Raw genomic sequence first — 26,020 nt, 5'->3', positions numbered from 1 at the left:
GTTTTTTAGACATTAGATGCATTTAAACGTGTTGTAGGAGACTCTAATGTAATATCAGGACACTTTAAAATACCCAGTGACCTGCTCTTTAAGCCCAGAAGGTCTGCTTTTTGAGTCTGAGCTGACACGTTTTGCTCTCGATCACTTCTGTTTGTTAGTTTCTGCAGATTAGCATAGCACAATATTGTGCGTCTGCAGCTCCGAGGACTAAAGGCCGATGCCCAAACATGGTGCTGCTCGTAGAGATGTGAAATGAAGACGATCAAAGCCCGAGTTTCTGCTCGGCTCATCGACACAAAGCAGAAGCTCACAGGACTGCGCTGTTCTTGGCACAGCACTAATGTTTGCGCTCGCAGCAAAACACACTTCTCTGTTGCCTTTACAAGAGATCTGATGTGAAGGGGCAATTATTCAGCGTACAGAATTCATCTGTTAATGGATTCTGACATGCTGTTGGGCACAATGACAGACATTTGTGAGCAAAAGTTAAAGAGATTAAATGGAAGTGCTCATATAAAACTTCACATCAGGGTTTTTAGTAAGGGTGTAACGATACACTCAGCTCAGGATACGATGTGTATCACGATATAATGTTCACGGTTCGATATGCATCACAATATTTGGAATAAAAATTGAAAATTAAACTGAAATGCAAATTTTACCAAGTAAACTATTTTTTATGTATTTCTTTTGTTTCAACTTGTTAAACTGAACCTTCTTTAAGAAAATAAATTAAACAGGCCTGTCTCTGGAAAATAAAACAATTTAAAAACTTCTTAAAAATATTATTGAAATGACAGAAACCAAATTAAGGAACAATTTAAGTAAAGGTGCAAAAAATTAGCTTTCTATTCAATTGAATTTAACAGTAAGAGCTTAAGGCTTTGCTTGGTTACTTGCGTTTTTTATGTGTGCAAAAAAAATCCACATTTTCAGGTGTTTAATTCATATTTAATTAAATTCATTTAGAGATATCTCTAATTACAATTGTGACTAGTCAAAACTCATTTAGAGATATCTGCTCATATTTTTCAATAGAAGTCAATGGAGGAATAAGACTAGTCATAATATATTTGCAGATATCTCCAATCTGATTTCGTACTAGTACAATTGTAATTGCAGATATCTCTAATTGTCATTCTGACTAGTCGAATTATAATTATGACTAGTCAAAATATAATTAGAGATATCTATAAATATATTTATGGATATTCAGAACAAAGATTTAAATGCTAAAACGGCTTGCCATACGCGCGCGTCTATCATAGTCCGGCCTCTGTAGTAACAGCTCACGGTCAGCTCACGTCATGTGTGATTTTGCGGCCGCCAATACATCATTATATGAAGGCAGAATGATATTTTAGGGTGAATTGTACCTTATAAATACAGTATGTGACTCTTTCAACACCATTAGGAGGTATCCCTGTCGCTGTGCAAAGTATGTAAATCACTGTGAAGACTTTAAAACTTAGGATGTTTGACCCAGTATGCGTGTCAAAAAGCGGACGAGTCTAAAGCAATGACTGTACAACCGAAATGTTGCCAGACGTCTGATTTTGAGAGGATGGGCCATCCTCTATTTCAGCTCCACTCATCTTGTCTGCTAACATTACTGCTGCTGCAATCTGAACTCACGTGCGACAGCAGGTGGAACGTAGCTCACGTGCAAACAGCTCAACTAATAAGAGAAAACGGACGTCATATCGTAATCAAATCGTCATAACGCCACGATGCATATTGTGACATTTTTGCATCGCAATAAATCGTACAACGATAAATCGTTACACCCCTAGTTTTAGGGTTATTATTGTTCAGTCAAAATCAAAAGAGAAAACATTTTGGATGGATGGACAATTATACAATTAAAAATGGAATACAAATTTCACAGGAGGGCCAGTAATTGCTATAAATAAACTATATTTGACATTTTTTACTTGACTCTGTAAAAACTCGAGCTGTAAAACTCTAACATAAACCGAAAACACTTCCAGATGATGTGACTGATCGGTGTGTGTCTGTGTGTTTTCATTAGAGCTTATGCCAACTGCATGCCCCTACTGGAGGTGGAGGACATGATGATCATGGGTAAGAAACCAGACTCCAAGTGTGTGTTCACGTACGTGCAGTCGCTGGTCAACCATCTGCGCCGCTGTGAGATGATGAGAGCTCGAGCGCAGCAAACCTCCGACTTCTGACGAAGCTTCTACAAACTACAACTCTTCACTTCACAGACACTTACTAGACGTTTCAGTCAACCAAAAGGGCTTTTATACTATAGTAGATCCAAAAAGAAGGTTTATTTAAAGGGTCAGTCCACCCAGAAATGTTTTATTCTGTTATTCATTTCTTGATGTTATGTTGTTTTAATCAGTTTTTCATTCATCTTCAGAACCCAGGGTTAAGATATTTTAGATGAAATCTGAGAGCTCTCTCATCCTCCTGAGATGTTCAACATCCAGAAAAGTGTTTCTGAGATTTTCAAAATGCATCACTATTATATTTTGAATCAATTTTGAGTTTAGAATTTGACAGTAGAAGGTGCTCTAGGCTAATTTTTAACAACAGAGGGTGCTGTAGGGTAGTATTTAACAGCAGATGTTACTTTTAGCTAGTTTTTAACAGCAGATGGCGCTCTAGGCTAGTTTTTAACAGCAGATGGCGCTCTAGGCTTCTTTTTAATAGCAGAGGACGCTCTAGGCTAGTTTTTTAACAGCATCCTAGACTAGTCTAGAGCGCCATCTGCTAATAAACACTAGCTTAAAGTGCCATCTGCTGTAAAAACTAGCCTCGAGCACCGTCTGCTGTTAAACTGTAGGCTAGAGCGCCATCTGCTGTTAAACTGTAGCCTAGAGTGCCGTCTGCTGTTAAACACTAGCTTAGAGCACCATCTGCTGTTAAAAACTAGCTAAGAACACCATCTAGGTGTTAAAAATTAGCCTAGGGGCTATCTGCTGTTAAACACTAGTCTAGAGCGCCATCTGCAGTTAAAAACTAGCTAAGTGCATCATCTGCTGTTTAAACACTAGCCTAGAGCGCCGTCTGCAGTTTAACACTTGTCTAGAGCACCATCTGCTGTTAAACACTAGCCTAGGTAACTGTCTGCAGTTATACACTAGTCTAGAGCCCCGTCTACAGTTATACACTAGTCTAGAGCGCCATCTGCAGTTAAAAACTAGCTAAGAGCATCATCTGCTGTTTAAACACTAGCCTAGAGCGCCGTCTGCAGTTAAAAACTAGCTAAGAGCATCATCTGCTGTTTAAACACTAGCCTAGAGCGCCGTCTGCAGTTAAACACTTGTCTAGAGCACCATCTGCTGTTAAACACTAGCCTAGAGCACCGTCCCGTTAAACACTAGCCTAGAGCGCCATCTGCTGTTAAAAACTAGCCCAGAGCGCCATCTGCTTTTAATCACTAGCCTAGAGCACCATCTGCTGTTAAACACTAGCCTAGAGCGGCATCTGCTGTTAAACACTACCCTAGAGTGCCATCTGCTGTTAAAAACTAGCCTAGAGCGCCATCTGCTTTTAATCACTAGCCTAGAGCACCATCTGCTGTTAAACACTAGCCTAGAGCGGCATCTGCTGTTAAACACTAGCCTAGAGCACCATCTGCTGTTAAACACTAGCCTAGAGCGCCATCTGCTGTTAAAATCGAAGCTTAAAATCAATCCAAGAGCAAATAGTGATGCATTTTGAAAATCAAAACAATTTTTTTTCACCACAGCTTTACAGAAAAGCAACCAAAAACTGTCAAAAGTTCCACGTGACTGGTTGAACTGTAATCATACGAAGCTCCAAGAACACTTTTGTGCACCAAAACAAATGTAAAAACTGCTTTTGGAGCTTAGTGTTTTTACAGTTGAACTACCGAAGGCTCAAGGAATTATCTGACAATGTTTTTTGGTTCCTTCCCAGCACTGGGTTGCAGCTGGAAGGGCATCCGTTGCGTAAAACATTTGCTGGATAAGTTGGCAGTTCATTCCGCTGTGGTGACCCTTGAGCAATAAAGGGACTAAGTCGAAAAGAAAATAAATGAATGAATGTTTTTTTGGTTCCCTTTATACCAGGGGTGTCCAAACTCAGTCCTGGAGGGCCGGTGTCCTGCTGGGTTTAGCTCCAACTTGCTTCAAAACACCAGCCAGGAAGATTCTAGTATATCTACTAAGAGCTTGATTAGCAGTTTCAGGTGTGTTTGATTAGGGTTGGAGCTAAACTCTCCAAGACACCGGCCCTCAAGGACCGAGTTTAGACACCCGTGCTTTATACAGTAGACATCAAGTGTCTCTGGACCCTTGCTGTCTACGGAGGACGAGAGAGCTCTCTGATTTCATTTAAAATATCTTAATGTAAATTAGGATTGGAACCGACACGAGTGTGTAATTAATAGCAGACTTTTCATTTTTGAAGGACCGAACCCATAAATATTTTATTTTAAAAAAGGAAAAGGTGATATTCAGTCCACTCATCAGACTCGTATTATAGCCTACTATTTCATTTGATGTCACAAACGAAACATTTTATGTTGATCGCCCTTGTTTACGATTTTAAAAGCTTTTAAACCTGATCCGCAGTGGCCGTCAGTGGATCTTAGACCTGCATGCTTTCACACGTTTACTTGAAGTTTTAGTTTGTTTTAAATGAAGGTGACTTTTTTTCATTTTGTGTTTATTTAAAAACGTTGCAAGAGTATTAATCTCACTGCTTGTCATGGCTCCGGCTCATTAAAATGTGTTTTTCACTTCACTATTGATGTTTCTAGCCGAGCGTTTAGGTTTTTACACTGTTTGGGTTCGTTTTAGACTGATGTGTTCCTGTTAGTCAGACTCATGTTGAAGTGATATTTACAGTAAGTACACAAACAGCTTAATTATGCGTGTGTGTATGCACTTTTGGGACTGTCAGTAATTATGGATGAAGTTTAATCGCGTTTGTATTACTGAACTTCATTTTTAAATGAAGTTTGTCCCTTAAACGTACAGTAAGGTGTGTTTTTGTACATCTTTATTACACCTTGTAATTTAAACACTGTGTATATAGATATATATATGAGTAAACCCTAGCTGTCGATTTAAACTATTAATAATAATAATAGTGTTTTAGCAGGAAATTCATCTTGAAAGGTCAGTGATGTTTATATATTTGGTTCTAAAGATAGATGTCGTTTGAATTGCTTTAATGACTGCACATAATTTAATGACAAACAGTGCAACTACACCAGAGACTTTGCTTGGTACTCAACGGTTGCACTAGTCAAGCTAATTAGCATTATTCGTTCACAAATGTGAAGTCGTTTGTACACACTGTTGTTCACTCAGTATTTCCCTACATGATGGTAACATATAGCAAGCATTAAAACCATAAACCATACCAAAAGTGTGTTGTCGTTTATCTATTTATGCATGCGACACAACTTTACATGACATAAATAATACTTGAGAAATCATTCACTTTAGGAGTGCACCACAATTAACATTTTGGATGCACTTGGGCAGCTCAGTTGTTAGCACCGTCTCCTCAAAACAAGAAGGGTTTCCTTCGGGTGCTCCGGTTTCCCCCACAGTCCAAACACGCGCTATAGGGGAACTGAATTAGCTTAATTGGCTGTAATGTGAGTGAATGAGAGTGTATGGGTGTTTCCCAGTACGGGGTTGCTACTGGAAGGGCATCCACTGTGAAAAAAACATATCCTGGAATAGTTGGTGGTTCATTGCGCTGTGGTGACCCCTGATGAACTAAGTCGCCCCAACACAGGGAGAACATGCAAACTCCACACAGAAATGCCAACTGGCCCAGCCGGGGCTCGAACCGGCGACCTTCTTGCTGTAAGGCGACAGTGCTAACCACTGAGTCACCGTATAGATATGTGAATAAGTGTAATATTGAGCTATTTTGACTGTGGTGTGTTAGCTCTGCTTCTCTTCCGCTTTTGCTGTTTGATGCAGCGACAAACTGGGCCCTTTCCTGGTGCATTAAAATGAATGGGTTGGCTGCAGTAGGCGCAATGATATTGACACCGAAATAAAAGTAAATATAGTAATGAACATTTGAAAGGGATCAAAAACGTTTCTCAAAATGGTCTCAAGACAAAGAATAGCTGTTGTTTAAGTTCTGCATAATAGTACGCATATTAAAAACAGCCCATATGCAGGGCCAGACGCAATCTGCGGACGTTTTTTGCTATTTCTGCGGAGAATTTTGGTAAAAATCTGCGGAATTATTTTGGGAGTATCCAGCGAGTATCATAACTAAACCCTTAATATATTAAATAAAAAGTAATAAATTACTGAATAAAAACTGAATAAATTCAGATTTACTCAAGTAAATAAAGAGAATTAATAATAGACTGAAAATCTGCAGAAATCTGCGGAATTCTGCGCGCGCAGATTCCGTGTGGGCCTACCCATGAGCAGTGCCAGACAGAATCTGCGGATGTTTTTTGCTATTTCTGCTGAGAATTTTGGTAAAAATCTGCTGATTTCTGCGGAATTATTTTGGGAGTATCCAGCGGAGTATCATAACCAAACCCTTAATATATTAAATAAAAATTTATAAATTACAGAATAAAAACTGAATAAATTCAGATTTACACATTTACTCAAGTAAATAAACAGATCTAATAATGAGCTAAAAATCTGCAGAAATCTGCGGAAAATCTGCGAAATTCTGCACGCGCAGATTCCGTGTGGGCCTACCCATGAGCAGAGCCAGACGGAATCTGCGGATGTTTTTTGCTATTTCTGCGGAGAATTTTGGTAAAAATCTGCGGAATTATTTTGGGAGTATCATAACTAAAACCTTAATATATTAAATAAAAAGTAATAAATTACTGAATAAAAACTGAATAAATTCAGATTTACAGATTTACTCAAGTAAATAAACAGATCTAATAATGAGTTAAAAATCTGCGGAATTCTGCGCGAGCAGATTCCGTGTGGGCCTAACCATGAGCAGGGCCAGACGGAATCTGCGGACGTTTTTTGCTATTTCTGCAGAGAATTTTGATAAAAATCTGCGGAATTATTTTGGGAGTATCCAGCGGAGTATCATAACTAAAACCTAAATATATTAAATTAAAAGTAATAAATTACTGAATAAAAACTGAATACATTCAGATTTACACATTTACTCAAGTAAATAAACAGATCTAATAATGAGCTAACAATCTGCAGAAATCTGCGGAAAATCTGCGGAATTCTGCACGCGCAGATTCAGTGTGGGCCTACGCATGAGCAGGGCGTTTTTTGCGTGTTTTTTTTCTGCGGACGTTTTTTGCTATTTCTGCGGAGAATTTGGGTAAAAATCTGTGGAATTATTTTGGGAGTATCCAGCGGAGTATCATAACTAAAACCTTAATATACTAGATAAAAAGTAATAAATTACTGAATAAAAACTGAATAAATTCAGATTTACACACTTACGTTAAAAAACAGAATTAATAATGGACTAAAAATCTACAGAATTCTGCGCGCGCAGATTCCGTGTGGGCCTACCCATGAGTCAGCATAGCGGCAGATTCAAAAACAAGACTGACATCCTATGCTAATGAGGGTGAGTTGGTCACTAGTGGGTGTGGCTTTCCCCCCTCTGATGACATCACAAAGTGAGAATGTCCATCAAAGTATTTTTGCAGACTGTTCACATTAAGTCTGATTATAAAATAACTTTTTACCATTAGAAGCTGCTTATACTCACACCGGCCATGTTTAAACCCCTTATAAAAGGTGATTTTTGCATAATGGGTGCTTCTCATAACTTCAATTGTATAATAACGAACACTCAATGGCTGTGATATTTTTAAAGCATTTATTTTCTAACTCCCACAGTCCGTTTAAGGCTTGATTTCTGCCCGCGAGGACGCGGATCATCAGTCCGCAGCTGCTCTCAGGCTTTTACAGCTGTGGACATCATTAACGTCCCGCTGGGCAGAAAAACACACTTATATACAGCACAGTGAGAGAAAACCACTGCCACAAACATCAGCGTCTCTCTGCACTCAAAACGCCAATCACATCCAATCACAATGCCCCGTGTTGACAGCAGATCGAGCTATTTTTAGGGTCCGACTCGGTTTCTCACGCTCTCTGTAAATCCGGCAGTTCTCAGATGTTGTTGTCTCTACAGGTCAGTGTGTTGGGAATCTGAAGGCTCCGTCGTCTCGGGGGCCGCCGTGCTGGATTGCCGGCCCTCAAAGGGACTGTCTTTTGCTGGAGAGAAGCGAAACTCCTCGGGCACTTGGTCTTCAGGATGATCCTTTTTATAAAAGCCCAGCTCGGCCAACAGTTTGTTAATCTCAGCGCGAGTCATTTCAGATAATGGGATCCTCTGGAAGACAAACACAGCCGCATTTATTAAGGGGGAAAGGAGAGAAGTTTCATTAAAAAAAAAATACATTTAGCAACAACAATCTCACCAATTTATTGTAAATATTATCGTTTTTAACTTTACTATAGTAAAGTGTATTATACTGTATATATTTTAGTACTTAAAACTCTTTGTAAATAATGCCACAGCATACTGAGGTGTAGTGAACTGATTAACTAATAAACACCGTAGTATACTTTAGTTTCCCCTGCTGGTTTTAGAGGGGTTTTGGCCACTTCCAAGCTGGTTTCCAGCCATTTCCAGCCTGGTCTTACCTGGTCAGGCTGGGAGATGACCAGCTAAAACCAGCTTGACCGGCCAAGCCAAGCTGAGAGTCCAGCCAAAACCAGCTATATCCAGCTTAAACCAGACTGGTCAAGCTGGTTTTAGCTGGATTTGGCTGGTCATTTTCCAGCCTGACCAACTAAGACCAGGCTGGAAATGGCTGGAAACCAGCCTGGAAATGGCCAAAACCCCTCTAAAACCAGGCTGGTCAACCAGCTAAAACCAGCCAATCAGCCTAGGCTGGTTTAAGCTGGATTTTTCAGCAGGGTCTACTACAGTAAACCGCTGTTGTGCTGTTGCAAACTAGTTTGAGCCATTTAATTATTACTTTAGTTGTTATACAGCAGAATTACCACAACAGATTCATTCAAGTGCCATTGTAAGGTTAAAACGCTGAAGTATTTACTGTAGTATTTTCTCATGTGAGATGTAACTTTCGCGCCCTCTAGTGGTTGAAAATAACATCGGTTTTGGATGCGCCTCGGCTCTGCAGGGATTGTACACTGCATTTATGTTTCTTCAACCGGTAATTTCCCTGAGGTTTTCACTTTTATATGTTTTATGGACCGCTTTCTTTGTTGGTTGTGACCTGTGACAAGACGCTAGGGAAAATGGCGTCCGGTAGTCAATGTCAGTTTCCCGCGAAATCCGTCCCGACACCATTTAAATCTAAACATTTGCTGTAGTAACGTTTATCAACGTTTATTCGAGCACAGACATCATTTGGATTGCAGTATTCACTCTGCTGCTACTCGGTTATTGATATTATGTTCAAGACCCTTCGGAGACCAAAAGAAAACTTGAGGGTTAAACTGAATGGAAAACGCTTTACAAAAATACAGGTATGTCTGTTGCGCTTTAATTAAAATCAATAAGGCACCTGAAATATTGCACTAACATGATTTTATCGGCAAGCGTGTGAAATCTGGACACATTATTTTATTAATAATCATTCATTCAATCATTTTCTTTTCGACTTTGTCCCTTTATTAATCTGGGGTAACTACAGTGGAATGAACCGCCAACTTATCCAGCATATGTTTTACACAGTAAATGCCCTGGGAAACAATCATACACTCATTCACACACATACACAAGGGCCATTTTAGCTTTCTCATTTCACCTATACCGCATGTCTTTGTGGGGGAAACTGGAGCACCCAGAGGAAACCCACGCCAACATGAAGAGAACATGCAAACTCCACACAGAAATGCCAATTGACCCAGCCAAGGCTTGAAACAGCAGCAACCTTCTTATTAATAATAATAATAATAATTTGTTGTAGTAGAAATAGTAAGGATTTGAAAGAACTTTATATAAAATTTCTAATATAAATTATATAAAAATCTGAAAACCAAATACTCAATGGCTTTAAAATGTAATGCATGTTATTTTCTGTTATATTCTACTCTGCGAACACCACACGTGCAAAAAGAAAAAAACTATAAATGTTGTGTGTAGTATACAAAAGTAAAAAAGTAAGTGTTTTGAACCATATTAGTGTATACTTGAGCTGCACGATATTGGAAAAATATAGCATAATTTTTTTTATTCTGCGTTTTTTATACATTGCGATATACATTCACTAGAGGAGATGAATAACTATTTGGAAGCATTGGGAATCAAGAATTGATTGGGATGATTCTGTACGGGAGTACATATGCATAAAATACAAGAAACAATCTTGAAGCGTAGATAAATTCAATTAAGAAAAAGATGATTAAATTAACAGCGTTTGTTTTACGATGAGTTAAACTATTTATGTATAATGAAAATGAATAAAAGTAAAATGATACTGTCTTTGTTTTATAAACGATTCAATCGGTATTAATTTGTCGAAGAAAAACACTTGCGAAATTATAAATTATAATCCCGACTCAACAATGCGTTTGCTAGCGATGTGACTACGGCGAATGATCACATTGCGATATCAATGCTGAAACGATATATTGTGCAGCCCTAGTGTATTGAAACACCTCCCGGGAAGAATGCTCGGGCATTCTGTTGCAATGGGGAACCATCAAATTCTCTAAAACTACTTGGCAAGCTTACGATTACATTTTATATTATGAATAAACTATTTAGTTTAATTTCTAGATGTTCGGATCACACAAAATCTGCAGAAACTCACTGGTCCGAATTGTCATTCTATATCAATCGCTGATTGGCTCCTGTACTAGAAAGCCGCCTTTATTCGTCATATGGCGATCGCTGATTGGCTTCTGTACTAGAAGGCGGGCTTTATTCGCCATATGGCGATCGCTGATTGGCTTCTGTACTAGAAGGCGGGCTTTATTCACCCTATGGCGATCGCTGATTGGCTTCTGTACTAGAAGGCGGGCTTTATTCTTCATATGGCGATCGCTGATTGGCTTCTGGACTAGAAGGCGGGCTTTATTCGCCATATGGCGATCGCTGATTGGCTTCTGTACTAGAAGGCGGGCTTTATTCGTCATATGGCGATCGCTGATTGGCTTCTGTACTAGAAGGCGGGCTTTATTCGCCATATGGCGATCGCTGATTGGCTTCTGTACTAGAAGGCGGGCTTTATTCACCCTATGGCGATCGCTGATTGGCTTCTGTACTAGAAGGCGGGCTTTATTCTTCATATGGCGATCGCTGATTGGCTTCTGGACTAGAAGGCGGGCTTTATTCGCCATATGGCGATCGCTGATTGGCTTCTGTACTAGAAGGCGGGCTTTATTCACCATATGGCGATCGCTGATTGGCTTCTGTACTAGAAGGCGGGCTTTATTCTTCATATGGCGATCACTGATTGGCTTCTGTACTAGAAGGCGGGCTTTATTCACCATATGGCGATCGCTGATTGGCTCCCGTACTAGAAGGCGGGGCTTTCAAATGCCATATTAATAGTTACACCTCCCATTCAAAACTATACGAGTGACATGTCTTGTGTGTTCTATGGTCTTTGATTAAATCAATACTTTACTATAGTCAAAAGCACTATAGTATTTACTGTAAATGACTAAAGTATTTCTTAAATGTGACCACCACTCATACTAAAGGGTTAAAATGGATAAACCCAAGGCGAATCCGCAGAAATATCATGCAAGTGTCGACTCCCAGAAAGAGTTCTGTCACTTCTGTGAGGATCACACTCAAACTCTAGCGAATAAGACCAGTCTTTGTGCTTTTCATTCTGGAGTAGAAAGGAAAGCGAAGGATCTGCTGACACTTCTGACTTACATCTAGTTCTTCATAATAGTGGTTGAGGAGGACGAGTTCAGGATCGGCCCCAGGAATGTGCTTCATCACCAGGTTATGGCTAAAAGGATGGACGTTAAGGTTTGTATTTAGACTAGATCTGTGAAACGAGTGAACTGTCCGACCGCAGCAGATGTAAACACAGCACACATGTAAATTTATATTTTTGCATTTCAACCGCACAAAGAAATGACTGTGAGAGATGTGCATATCAGATGACAACACAAACTGCTCAAACGGTCTTCTGTTTCTCATCGAATTACAGAAACCTAATCATCTGTGGCCTGAAGATACAAGACAGACAAAAACTAATAGTCTGGAGGGAGCTGAAAAGTGAGAAGGGAGTGGATCTAGAACGGTTGTTGCATTTAAAGATGAAATCAACCCAAGCTCATTCTGAAAACGTACCCCAGTATACATTTCTGGAGAGCGCCAAATACATCCCAGGAGCTGTTTTTTGCAGTTTTTGTTCCCTCTAATCCACCAGGGGCTGCGGTGTATGCATTTTCAGATCTCAAATTTCTCTCACAAGTGCCACTCACCCTGCTGTAAATCCACCAGAGGACGCTGTCGACTGACTGACTGACCGACCGACCGACCAATCCCTCCACCCTCCCCTAAACTCAACCGATGAGGTTTTCAAAAGCAATCCAGAAAAAGAAAATCCCTCGCCTGATTTTTCATTTTCAGATTCAACCACATCCTCACTCTGTTATTTACTTGTTTATTTTATTTTTTGGCTTTTGTTTTTGTCTTACCCGCTTTCTGGAACCGTTCTTCAACCGACTCGAACCCCGTCGTCGTGGTCAACCCCTATTTACGTCTCAAATCCAGCGACGTACATTGTGAGGTATTGGAAAAACTGGTAACAGGGGGGAAGTCGTCCACACGTAGGGAAAGCAGTCAGCTGGTAAACGTGAAAAGGAACGACCTCATACCGCCCCGTATCGTTCGTTTTAAAGACGAAATGCAGCCATATGTACCTCTGGCTACATAATTCCCGATCTCCAGAAATGTATAAAGGGCTACGTTTTCAGAATGAGCCTGTGTTGGATGAAATTCAATATTCCCCCAGCAAAATTCTAAAAGTTTTTCTTTAATATTTGTAGAGCAAAGCATTTTTCATAGTTTTTCCTACTTTATTCTTCTTCTGGAGAAATTGTTAGTTGTTTTAGTTTAGCAGAAATAAAAAAAAAAAAAAGTAAAAAAAATTGAGGCCAATATGATAAGCTGCCTTTTCTGATTGGCTACAGAACAAGCCATTGTTATCCAATGACTTGCCTAGTTAACTTCATTGACATAGTTAATTTGACATAGTTAATTGCACTTTAAGCTCAATACAAGCATCTTGCAAAATAAGTAGGAAAATGCCATGTGCAAAGACAAAAATATTAGTTATTAAAATTAATATAAAGAGTCGAAAAAATCTCTGATTTATTTTGGGCAATTTACATTCAAGTGAATCCTTTTTACTTAGTCAAACAATAAATATAACAAAACTATAATTTTAAAAATGTAAATAATGTCTAATGTAGTTCAAATGTGTTGATTAGTCATCATATTGTATTTTATATCATACAATGCATCAATAAAAATATTCAACACAGGCTCATTCTGAAAATGTGGCCCTGTATACGTTTATGGAGATCACGAATTATGTAGCCAGAGGTACGTATGGCTGCATTTCATCTTTAAAAGACGCTGTTCCTTTGCAAGGATGGCTTTCCCGCTGGTACCAGTTTGATCGGTAGCTCGCCATGACCATGACGATGAGGTTAGAGTCCGTCGAAGAATGGTTGCAGAAAGCAGGTAAAACAAAAACAGAAGCCAAAAAATTAAATAAACAAGTAAATAACAGGGTGAGAACATGGTAAAATCTGAAAATGTGGTAAAAAAAAAAATAATAATAAAAAATCTGGCGAGGGCTTTTCTTATCTGGCTTGCTTTTCAGGTTGGGAAGTAGGAGGGTGGGCAGGTCAATTGGTGCCTGTTGGGTTTAGGGAAGGAGGAGACTGGGTCAGTCGATCAGTCAGTCAGTCGACAGTGGCCTCTGGTGGATTTACGCAAGAACAGAAGGTACGAATGGCATCCGCGAGAAAAATCTGAGATCTCAAAAAGCGCACACAACGGCCTCCGGTGGATTTGTGAAAACAAAAACTGCAAAAAAAATGTAGCTCCTGGGACATATTTGGCGCTCTCCAGAAATCAGATAGTAATTTATTATTCATTTATTTTAAGCTTTTAAATGGCAATTAAAACACTTAGTTAATTGCTTAATCAGGGACTTCCTGTTTGAGCAGCTATGGAGTAAGTCGCGTTTGTGGTTGCTCCTGCAATAATACATGTATCAATATTTCAATCTTTAGCATATTTTGCTCCCACCACCCAGCCTACAAGTGTTTGTTTTTTTAATGTCCATCGAAATTACGTATTTTTGCGTTGAAAAATGAAGAATAAACCCAGTAACGCTGCCAATCCGTCATCGTCTCATCAGCGGCCTGCACTTTCGGCTGTTCCTGAATCTCCTCGATCCTCAGATAGCTCAGAGGCGCTAACGGAGCCCCCGGCCGACAACACATCTCTCAAATCTGAGCTTTTATGCTCTCTACGTAATGACATTGCAGGTATTCTGCGCTCGGAGTTGCAAACTGAACTGGCCGACGATCACTCAACCATTAAAAGTGAGCTGCAAGCTGTAAAAGCAGAGTTTTCGAATACTATGGTCACAGTACAGACGGATGTGGCGACTATGAAAAATACAATTAAGGACTTGGAACAATCCTTAACAATCTGTTCTGACGACGTCACCGTGATTCAAGAAAAGATGTAAAGCGGTTGGAAGAGAAATGCGAGGATCTTGAAGCGAGATCGCACCGTAATAATAAAAGAATCCTGGGAGTACCTGAAGAATTTCCTTCCACCACATCAGCAGTCTCCAAACGTATCAAGGATGCTCTACACCTCGATATAGACGTCGTTGTGGATAGATCTCATCGTACGTCACAGCCGAAACCTAACCCTCATGAGCGACCACGCGATATCATCGCCAAGTTGCATTATCACACTGACTGTGTTGACATCTTGCGTCAACCAGCTCGTCTGCGCGTTACACACGATGGCTTAGTTAATTGCTTAATCTAAGTTTTTAAATGTATGGAAACTTCCAATTAATCAACCCTGAAGTAAAAAATAAATATATTATTCAGTCTTGAGGATCAGGTGACTTTAAAGGATACTAAAGAGGAATGTCCTGGGTCACAAAGGCCTTGACCTGCGGAGAAAGTAAATACATTTTTAGTATAATTTTTGAATTATTATAGTTTGAAGATAGTATAAAGTGAACGAGCTCACCTCCCTCATCCTGTTCAGCTGTCATCCACCACACGTCTGCAGACGAAAATGGAGAAATCACACATGTAGATATTATTAAAACATGTCGTCCAGACACAAAACATTGTAAAAACTGGTTGGACAACGGTTGCTTTTGGTTCTTCAATCTGATTGGCCATCTGACCTCCATAAGTAGGTCACTACACTAGATAGACGAGACTTTTGGTCTGTGAAGCTTGGTGACAAACTTAAAGGCATAGTTCACCCGAAAATAAAAAAATAACTAATTTATTCTCACTCATGTGGTTTTAAACCCTTTTTTCTGCTGTACACAAAGGATATTTTGAAGAATGCTGGTAAAGCTAGCACCCACTGACTTTCCAAGTATTTTATTATCCTACAATGGAAGTCAATGGGTAGCAGTTTCCAGCATTCTTCAAAGTATCTTCTTTTGTGTTCAACATACGAAAGAAAAACTCAGATGTTTTTAACAAGTGAAGGGTGAGTAAATGATGACAGAATTTATGGGTGAACTATCCCTTTAAACTGATCAAAAAGAGGTTGTTAAATGCTGAGGAGAACATATTCAGCAAGAAAACTGCAACCACCATATTAGCTGTATCAGAATAGTAGAATAATAACCTTTGCACAACAGAAATCTGTCGAAAAACTAAAATTAAAACACTTGATGTATATAGGCTATGCCATTACATCAAGTATAGTATTTACTAGCTCGTCATTTACAGCCATGCTAAAATTCTTAAACATTTAAATCAGGGGTGTCCACACTCAGTCCTGGAGGGCCGGTGTCCTGGAGAGTTTAGCTCCAACACAAATCAAACACACCTGAACCAGCTAATCAAGCTCTTACTAGGTATACTAGAAACATCCAGGCAGGTGTGTTGAAGCAAGTTGGAGCTAAAGTCAGCAGGACACCAGCCCTCCAGGACTGACTTTAGACACCCCTTTTTTATATCAATCATGTAAAGCACAAGTTGTCGTTTGTCATTAATACACCAAATCTTATTAATGGAAAATAGTATAGCAAAAAAGAAAACAAAATTTTATTTGTAGACAATATTAACACCAAGACCTCACTAATTTCCCAACATTGAATAAAACCCTGATTAAACCAGACAGACTTTTATTTTGAAAGGTGAGTTTTATGTAGACTTATATTTTGACATTCAATTTGATTTAATGGATGCGGCACCATATACAACATTATCCAAGCATGTCGACCATCAGTATCACTAAATGTGCCAGAAACCTAATAAATAAGCGAATAAACGACTAAATAATGCTAATAATGACTAAAAACCTGAACTAGTGCAATCACTGTTGATGTCTTAATGTTCGCCAGTGATTTATTTACACATTTCCTGAATGTCTATTTCCTCAAGGGATTAATAAACGCATTTATACAAACAATTACCTTCAAATGCAGCTTAGTCTATGGTTAAAACGGAATCTCGAACGTGTACGTCCATTCATTTTCCTTTGGCTGAAGTCCCTGCTTTATCAGAGTGTAGTAAAGTTGCTTTTAACATATTGGTTCATTTACCACGTTAATTTGAATATTAGGTCTGAAATCGCATCTAAGTATGACTTTAACACAGCATTGGCACTATTTAATTGACCATAAACAATATTGTAGCCTTGATAGTGAAATCATATTAGCAGCCAATGACTATTTAGTATTTGCGAATAATACTTCTCTGAAATTATATTATTTAGGAGAAAGTCCCAATGTGCGAATACAAAACCAACTTTGCCTCAAATACTTATCAGAGGTCGCCATTTCGGGTAACTTACATCAATCATGCTCTTTTTATATCTCTTAATCTGAAAGCATCGTTATCTATGGAGCTGAATATATAACACTCACCTCTACTCGAGCCCTCGCCAGGCCACTCAGTTTCTCGATGTTCACTTCATAGGTCAGGATGACGGACGGCAGCAGTGCGGTGAAGATCAGCGGCCACATGATGCTCCTCCGCCGGACACCGGGAGTCGTCTGTCGGCCTGCTGCTCTTGTCCTCCGCGGCTCTGCCACGTCACACGCACGCAGCGGCTCATATTACACGCCTTTTCTCTTTTTTTCTTGCGGGTTTTGGGTTTTGGTAGGTATGAGTGCACGGAATTTAGTGATGAGGATGATTAATGCAGAGATTGGGTTCATTTGTGTGATTTACCCCTGTTTTAGCGCTGGTTTTCTTCATATAACACGTTTAGTGTTGTAAAAATATGTGGGTTTTTAAAATAAGTTTCTTCTGTAAGCATTTTTAAAACAAAATATAGCCTTGTAAAATCTAAAAAACCTTAAAATCGTACTTAGTCTATAATGAAATAAAAAAATGGAAAAGCAGGCATTATCAACATTATGACATGCTGATTCAGATATCAGTATTAATTTCTGGTGCAACTTTGCATACTGAATGTTGCATAACAGGTTGATCTACTGTATACAGTTGAAGTCAGAATTATTAGCCCCCCTTTGATTTTTTTCTTTTTTAAATATTTCCTTAATGAAGTTTAACAAAGCAAAGAAAATTTCACAGTATGTCTGATAATATTTTTTCTTCTGGAGAAAGTCTTGTTTCTTTTAATTCAGCTAGAATAAAAGTAGTTATTAATTTTTTTAACACCATTTTAAGGTCAATATTATTAGCCCCTTAAGCTATATTTTTTCTCGATAATCTACAGAACAAACCATCAATATACAATAACTTGCCTATATTACCCTAACCTGCCTAGTTTACCTAGTTAAGCCTTTAAATGTCACTTTAAGCTGTAAGTGTCTTGAAAAATATCTAGTCAAATATTATTTACTGTCATCATGGCAAAGATAAAAATAAGTCGGTTATTAGAAATGATTTATTAAAACTCATGTTTAGAAATGTGTTGAAAAAAAATCTGCTGTCCGATAAACAGAAGTTGAGGAAAAAATAATTCAGGGGGGCTAAAAATTCTGACTTCAACTATATATTAATAAATGTGGTCAGTTAAACTCTGATCCTAACCCTAGTCAAAAGGATAGTTCCCCCAAGAATGTAACGTCTAAAGAATTTGGGGGAAAAGCAGCCACGGACATCCATAGTAGGAACAAAAATTCTGACTGTTTTTTCCCAAATTCTTTAGTTCACAGGTGTCAAACCCAGTTCCAAAAGGGCCGCAGCTCTGCACATTAGTTCCAACCCTAATTAAACACACCTGATCAAACTAATTGAGTCCTTCAGGCTTGTTTGAAACCTACAGGTAAGTGTGTTGGAGCAGGGTTGGAACTATACAGTGCAGGGCTTCGGCCCTCCAGGAATTGAGTTTGACACCCCTGCTTTAGAATATATTATTTTGAATTAGTAGAAATTCATAAAAATTGAAAAGTAAATAAAGATTTAAAGTAAATTCCTGTTTTTAGATGAACTATCCTTTAAAGCGTTTTTGAATATGTGACAAATTAATTATAGTCCTTTGTAAAGCAAGCAGACAAAAATATAAAACAAACACTTTCTGGGCTATCTGAATGTCATATTTTTGAGTATTTTCTCAGCTGTCCATATTTCTTCTGATCTTCTTATTGGAATATATTCACCTACTTTAAAAAAGGCGAAACCTGTTATGAAATAGAGTAATATGTAGAACTCTTATTTTGTTTTGAGTGACAGAACTGAAATACAGGAATATTCCTTTATTCTGCGTCTGTTTGACTTGAGTCCACTGTGCAGCAGAGTGTGAAAGAGTGTGCCTCTCTAACCAGTGGCAGTTCAGCTTACATAATCACTCCACAAACCCACAAATATCCCACCTTATTCAAATCGTGCCCTTTCTACTGATATATAAACCACAAAATATGCTACAATCATATATTTATATATTTATTTTTTGGTAAAGTACCTACAATTCTTATGGAAACTAAGACCAAAATGTATTGTATTGAATGAAATTCATTTATTCATTCTTTTTCCTTTGGCTTAGTCCCTTATTTAAAGGGTCGCCACATGGGAATGAACCACCAACTATACCAGCATGTATTTTGAGGGTGAATACCCAATCACACACACAATCATATGGCTAATATTCATCAAATCCACTATTGCGCATGTGTTCCCTGCTAAAACATCCAGCTTAGACCAGCCAGGTTGGCTGGTTTTAGCTGGTCGACCAGCCTGGTTTTAGAGGGGTTTTGGCCACTTCCAGGCTAGTTTCCAGCCTGGTTTTAGCTGGACAGGCTGGGAGATGACCAGTTAAAACCTGCTTGACCAGTCTAGGCACGCTGGGAACCCACCCAAAACCAGCTCTGTCCAGCTTAAACCAGGATGGTCAAGCTGGTTTTAGCTGGTCACTTTCCAGCCTGACCAGCTAAGACCAAGCTGGAACTGGTTGGAAACCAGCCTGGAAGTGGCCAAAACCCCTCTAAAACCAGGCTGGTCGACCAGCTAAAACCAGCCAACCAGCCTAGGCTGGTTTAAGCTGTATTTTTCAGCAGGGTTTGGACTGTGGCGGAAACCGGGGCACCCAAAGGAAACCCACGCCAACACAGGGAGGGAAAACTATTAATTTCTGTTTGAAAGATGGTGTGTTCATGATTTTAATGATTTATTATTTTGTTTTTATAAATGTGAACTAGTAATTTTTAATGATGAGGTTTTATCTGAAGTCACCCCTAGGCTATACCGTTAAATAGTGCTTTATTTAAGGGGGCAACTATTAGTAGTGGTGTCTGAATCCATAGTGGACATTCTAAAGTGCACTTAATCTATCTCACAATTCACTGCAACAACTACAACCGATGTACACTAAACGGCTAGACAATACCGAAAATACCCATATATGAGTTTGCGCGCCAAATTAATTCCCGCGTCTGAACACAAGATGGCGCCTCCCGCGGAATCCTACGTTTCTAAATAAATGATTATTTAACATTTAGAGTAACACTTACATGTACATGTACATTTTACATGTACAGAAATCAAAATGTTTTGTTTCATTACTAATACACAGCTCGCTAAGTGTTAAATAACTATCACAGGGTCTGACCAAAACACAAACAAAACAGCATCCATTTAATTCCATTCCAGCATCCATTTATTCACTCATCTGCTTTCATTCACTCATTCAAGTGGACTGTAGCATGTTGTGAATAGTGAATGTATGGGGGGGTTGTCAATGAACTGTAAAATGGGTTTCCAAGCTTGTCAATAAACTATTTGGGTTCATTAAATACTTAATTTTAATTTTATTTGCACTATTGCTGTGTATATTTTATTATTTATCTTGTTGTTTTATTGCTCTTGTTGATTGTATGGTAAGAAAGGCGCCTTTAAATAAAATTTATCATTATTATTATTATTATTATTAACTGGTTTAGATCCTTACAGAAGGTCAGACAAACACTGTTAACCCAGCCCTACGTTCACCTGCCAACCCCGATTACCTGCTCTTCACATATAATGGCATTGTGGAGCACTACATGTAGTTTTGCCACCTGGTGTCTTAAAGCAACAGCACTTTGAACACTGTATTTTAACTCTAATTTATTTTAACAGTTGTCAGCAGGAGGGACCACATCTCTAGACTTAATCCTAATCCTTGTGGTCCATCTTTTTTGGTAAACAAAGTCTTTCATATACACTGTAAGATATCTAAAAGACTGAACATGTTACTTTACAAACGGTATGGTACTTAAATAAACATTCACATATTATTTATAAAAGTAGGTGGACGGAACACAGCGGATACTGTAGGTCATCTCAGCCTCCACCTTTTTTTAGATTTCTGTCTCCAAGCCCTCAGAGAATTGGTTATAATTGTATTGATTATTAGTTTTAATGGAAACTAAAATGGCCTTTGTGGTTGTGGTATTCTGCTGGGGGGATGTTAAAACCATTAAATCCCATAAACAACATCCCAAAGCACACTAGAAGAAACCATTTAAACGTACTGGTTTGTAATGGTTAATGGCATCTGTGGTGGAAACCATTAGAACAACACAATGTTGGGATTGTCAATATTTAACCCAACGCTGCCGAGACTTTTATTTCAGTATGTTGATGTGCTTCCAACTAAAACAAAATACTAAGTAGGGGGCGGGGCTTTCATTTGTGCATCATTTCTTCTAAACCAATAGGTGACACACTGGAAATTATTAGCTGTAAATGTGTAACCGCTAATGCTAAAGCCAGTACATGAGAAAGGAGACCAGAGGCTGTTTTGTTTCAATAGAGGTAAATGAAGGAGAGGCGTCACTACACAGAATAAACAGCTCTTGTGAGAAAATAACTTGTTATTTAATCAATCAAAAGCCAAAGGAATCTATGCTATCCCTTACGCTTGTTTCAATACTAAGTAATACACAGATTTCAAACGCCATATAGTTTAGAAAATCCCTTATTTCCCCATGGCAAACTAACAGTAAGAGGGGCATGGTTAGGAATATTGTGGCTGAAGCCGTCAAACCAACACAATCACAGCAATTCGTAACTTTTTCATTTAGTAGCTAATTTGTATGAATTCGTACGATCTAATTTGTACAATTTAGTACGATTTGCTCATCCCCCAATGATAGTTGGGTTTAGGGGTGGGGTTAGGTGCCACGCCTTCTTTTTAAAATTGTACAATTTTGTTCGACTGAACTCGTAAGAATTCGTACGAATTAGCAACTAAACTGACAAAACGTAAAATACTTACATTTTCTCGTGAGATCAGGCTGGTCAAACTGATGCAAATGCTCATTGACTGAAGATTACCAAAACAATTTTTCCTCACTTAATTTGCACATATTAATTGTTCACTTAAAAAAAGTGCACTAGCTAGCAAAATAAACATTGTACATTTTGATTTCACGCTGACCTAATGTTTGACAATTGACCACTTGACTTTAAATTGGCATTGAAAGAGCATTGTAACCCAACATTGGATTCATTGGATTAAATATGGACCAACCCATTTCTTGAAAAATTTATTTTTTTCTGGTCTCAATGTTGGTCTTGCTGGTTTCAACCTTGGTTTAGCTGGTCTCAGAGCTGCTCTTGCTGCTTTCAATGCTGGTCTCTGTGGTGATCTTGCTGGTCTCAGAGCTGGTATTTTAAATGCTGGTCTCAGTGCTGGTCTTGCTGGTTTCAATGCTGGTCTCAGAGCTGGTCTTGCTGGTTTCAATCCTGGTCAAAATACGGGTCTTGCTGGTTTCAATGCTGATATTGCTGGTTCAATGCTGGTCTCAGTGTTGGTCTTTTAAATGCTGGTCTTGCTTTTTTTGATGCTGGTCAACGCTGGTCTCAGTGCTAATCTTGTTTGTTTCAAAGCTGGTCTCAGTGGTGGTCTTGCTAGTTTCAATGCTGGTTTAGCTGGTCTCAATGCTGGTCTTGCTGGTTTCAATTCTGGTTAAGCTGGACTTACAGTTAATCTTGCTGGTTTTAACACTGGTCTCATGGCTGGTCTTGCTGGTTTTAATCCTGGTTTAGCTGGTCTCAGAGCTGCTCTTGCTGGTTTCAATGCTGGTCTCAATGCTGGTCTTGCTTGTTTTGATGCTGGTCAACACGGGTCAAAGTGCTGGTCCTGTTGGTTTCAATGATTGTCTCAGTGCTGGTCTCGGTGGTTTTAATGCTGGTTTAGCTGGTCTCAGTGCTGGTCTTGCTGGTTTCAATGCTGGTCTCAGAGCTGGTCTTGCTGGTTTCAATCCTGGTCAAAATACGGGTCTTTCTGGTTTCAATGCTGATATTGCTGGTTCAATGCTGGTCTCAGTGCTGGTCTTTTAAATGCTAGTCTTGCTTGTTTTGATGCTGGTCAATACTGGTCTCAGTGCTAAACCTGTTGGTTTCAGTGGTGGTCTCAGTGGTGGTCTTGCTGTTTCAATCCTGGTTAAGATGGTCTCAGTGCTGGTCTTGCTGATTTCAATCCTGGTTAAGCTAGTCTTAGAGCTGGTCTTGCTGCTTTTAATCCTGGTTTAGCTGGTCCCACAGCTGGAGTTGCTGGTTTTAATGCTGGTCTAATGCTGGTCTTGCTGGTTTTGATGCTGGTCAACACTATTCTCATGTCTTGCTGGTTTCAATGCTGGTCTCAAAGCTGGTTTTAATGCTGGTCAACGCTAATCTTGCTGGTTTTAATGCCTCAGTGCTGGTCTTGCTAGTTTTATTGCCGGTCTCAGTGCTGGTCTTACTGGCTTCAAAGCTGGTCTTGCTGGTTTTAATGCAGGTCTCAGTGCTGGTCTTGCTGGTTTTTAATAGTCTAAAGGCTGGTTTCGATGCTGGTCAATGTGCTGGTTTCAATGCTGATCTCAGTGCTGGTCATGGCCCAAATTTAGACCAGCATACCTTACCAGCATATGCTGGTTTATCAGCAGAATCCAGCATTTTTCAGTATCTTAATATTGTGATTGTGTCTATTTTACTGCTTTCATTCAGTTTTAATACCTTTAATGTGCTGTATTTTACACGCTTTGATATAATAAAGTCTATAAGTGTAAAAAAAATAATAAAAAAGATACGCGCTGATTGTCATGACAACGACACCGCGTTCTCATGCGGCATTTCATTTACACAGAAATAACGCCGAGAAGCACATGCTAACTGCTAAAGCGCTTTGGTGGCTGGCAAGCTCGAGCTGTTGGAAATGCAAATATAATACACACATATATGTTAGCTTCGGCGGAACACCATGTGACAGGAGCGTTACGTGCCGATTAAATCTCTGACGAAAGCACCGCCAGCAGCTCTTCTGCAATAATGAAGCGGAGCAGCGGCGCTGAAGGACAGCAGTGACCGCTCGCCTCGCACTCTCTGCGGATCAAATACACGCAAAGACCCCGCCACACATCTGCACATGAAATGCACCTGCCTCCAGCGACGCCAGCGTCTTTAAACCTCAAGGTCCTTCTCTGTTAGAGGAACACGAGCTCTAATGTGTCTGTTAGTGTGAACGCGTTTTTACATCAATAACATCAAGCAATATTGTCGCATGATGATGAGATATTTTGATGCCTGAACGCGAATTTCTGTATCAGTAAGCCTGGTTTCCAGCGGTGCACATCGGATCTCCTTTCAAAATACCATCAGTTCTCTGCTGCCTGTGCTTATCGAGGAAATTGGGTAAGAAATGTACTAATGCAAGCGCTGAAATGGCTTAAAAGTGGATTTTGTGCATGCACAAATCAGTGATTAATACATTGTTATGATTACTGTCATAGCGTGCAGTGTTTACATTATATTATCCTGTATAATTCAAAGTGCATTTAGTGTTTACATGTTGCTTTTTTTGCCTTGAGACTACTCAAATGTTTGCGGTTATTAACATATGCATGGGAAATTAGTCAGTTTGTGTGTATGTGTGTGTGTGTGTGTTTGAAAGAGAAATGCATGTGCATTTGTGTATCTGTGGCTGAAAGGTCATGGCAGACAGGCTTGCAGTGTAATTAACGCTATCAGATATTTAATGCTTTAAAAGCTTCTTCTTACTCCAGTCAAACAAACACAAGTAGGTCACTGTGCATATTATTGTAAGGTGACCTTCAGCGTTTCCTCAGAGGTCTGACCTCAAGTGAATACATCACCATGGCTTAAAAGTGTTCGAATATTATTTGGACCTTATATTGTATATTAGAAGCGGTGATGCAACAATGCAGCAGCATATGTTGTCAGCTGAGCAATTTGGACTGATTTTAATTAGACTTTACAATGGCTTGACAGCATAAGTGTGGTTCAGTCAGTCGCTGTGGAGTGATTGAGTCTCATCCACCCCCACAAACCACTAGTTTTTCAGGCTTCTCCAATTATACAGCTCTCCACGCTCAGCACATCAGCGAGCCTAACATGCATCTATCTTTATTTCCAAAGTCACTTACAACATGAGGGGACACAAGTAAGCATTACATTGCTTAAAGGAGAGCTATTATGCCACTTTTTGCAAGCTGTAAAATAAGTCTCTGGTGTCTCTAGTGTGTGTGTGTGAAGTTTCAACTCAAAATACTGCACAAATATTTTAAATAACACTCTTTGAATCTGTGTCTTTTAGGCTTTGACCCAAATTGTGTTGTTTTGATGACTGTCGCTTTAAATTCAAATTAGACTGTGCTCTTTTTCAAAAGAGGGCGGAGCTACAAATGCCTGTGTGTCAGCATAGTGGCAGATTTAAAACTCTAATGGTGATGCAGCGAAAGAGTTTAAGTTGACTGTTTTTGTCAAGTTCGATTATAAAACAATTGAATTAATTAATGTTTACGATTAGAGTCACACACTCCTGCCACACAACTGTGTCTAAACCCCTTATAGAAGGGATTTTTACATAATAGGAATCTAGTGTCATTTTTGGGATCTTCTTTTGATGCGTTGTGAACCTGCATAACAATGTCATTTTACTGAAATTAACAAACAATCAACAATGCTACACTCTAAAAAACCACCTGTGGGTTAGAAAAGTGTAATTAAAATTTTACTGAAACAATTGTCCAAATTTGGCCCAACATGGGTTTAAAATAACCCAGCATTTTATATGTACCGTTTAATACTATATTGGAGACGCTGGTTCGAGTCTCAGCTGGGTCAGTTGACGTTTCTGTGTGGAGTTTGCATGTTCTCCCTGCGTTCGCGTGGGTTTCTTCCGGGTGCTCCAGTTTCCCCCACAAGTCCAAAGACATGCGGTACAGGTGAATTGGGTAGGCTTAATTGTCCGTTGTGTGAATGAGTGTGTGTGGACGTTTCCCAGAGATGGGTTGCGGCTGGAAGGGCATCCGCTGCATAAAAACGTGCTGGATAAGTTGACGGTTCATTCTGCTGTGGCGACCCCGGGTTAATAAAGGGACTAATCCATCAAGAAAATGAATGAATGA

At 39.2% G+C, this 26,020-nt stretch overlaps 3 protein-coding genes across 24 annotated transcripts in view; 2 read left to right on the top strand and 1 right to left on the bottom strand.

The window, feature by feature from the left end:
• smtnb (smoothelin b) overlaps nucleotides 1-5,373 on the top strand; it is a 124,465-nt gene extending 119,092 nt beyond the window's left edge. For 13 of the 19 annotated variants that reach the window (XM_073951663.1, XM_073951665.1, XM_073951664.1 and 10 more), the window contains one exon: nucleotides 2,033-5,373. Coding sequence is in view for 4 of the 19 variants with exons in the window: in XM_021476691.3 (XP_021332366.1) it covers nucleotides 2,033-2,195 (163 nt within the window). In the remaining 15 variants the exon portion in view is untranslated. The remainder of the gene's footprint in view (nucleotides 1-2,032) is intronic. The other 6 variants (XR_012406534.1, XR_012406536.1, XR_012406535.1 and 3 more) reach the window with 4 other exon arrangements.
• Nucleotides 5,374-7,789: 2,416 nt separating this feature from the next.
• On the bottom strand, nucleotides 7,790-17,268 carry selenom (selenoprotein M). Its single transcript, NM_178286.4, has 5 exons — nucleotides 17,090-17,268; nucleotides 15,223-15,258; nucleotides 15,108-15,142; nucleotides 11,854-11,932; nucleotides 7,790-8,322 (listed from the first exon to the last, which is right to left on the bottom strand). Exons 1-5 carry the CDS (start codon nucleotides 17,186-17,188, stop codon nucleotides 8,116-8,118), a joined length of 456 nt encoding a protein of 151 aa, NP_840071.2. The 5' UTR covers nucleotides 17,189-17,268; the 3' UTR covers nucleotides 7,790-8,115.
• The window catches only part of inpp5jb (inositol polyphosphate-5-phosphatase Jb), a 57,421-nt gene continuing 40,485 nt past the window's right edge, over nucleotides 9,085-26,020 (top strand). The window contains exons 1-2 of one of the 4 annotated variants that reach the window (XM_073951684.1): nucleotides 9,359-9,488; nucleotides 17,142-17,324. The gene's annotated coding sequence lies outside the window, so the exon portion shown is untranslated. Of the gene's footprint in view, nucleotides 9,489-11,872; nucleotides 11,953-17,141; nucleotides 17,325-23,721; nucleotides 24,285-26,020 lie in introns of those variants that run through there. The other 3 variants (XM_073951683.1, XM_073951682.1, XM_002662195.8) reach the window with 3 other exon arrangements.

The sequence above is a fragment of the Danio rerio genome, chromosome 5 (assembly GCF_049306965.1).
Source record: "Danio rerio strain Tuebingen ecotype United States chromosome 5, GRCz12tu, whole genome shotgun sequence".
NCBI classification, from domain to species: Eukaryota; Metazoa; Chordata; class Actinopteri; order Cypriniformes; family Danionidae; genus Danio; species Danio rerio.
Note: the sequence above shows the minus strand (reverse complement) of the source record. Positions and strands in the feature narration are given on the sequence as shown.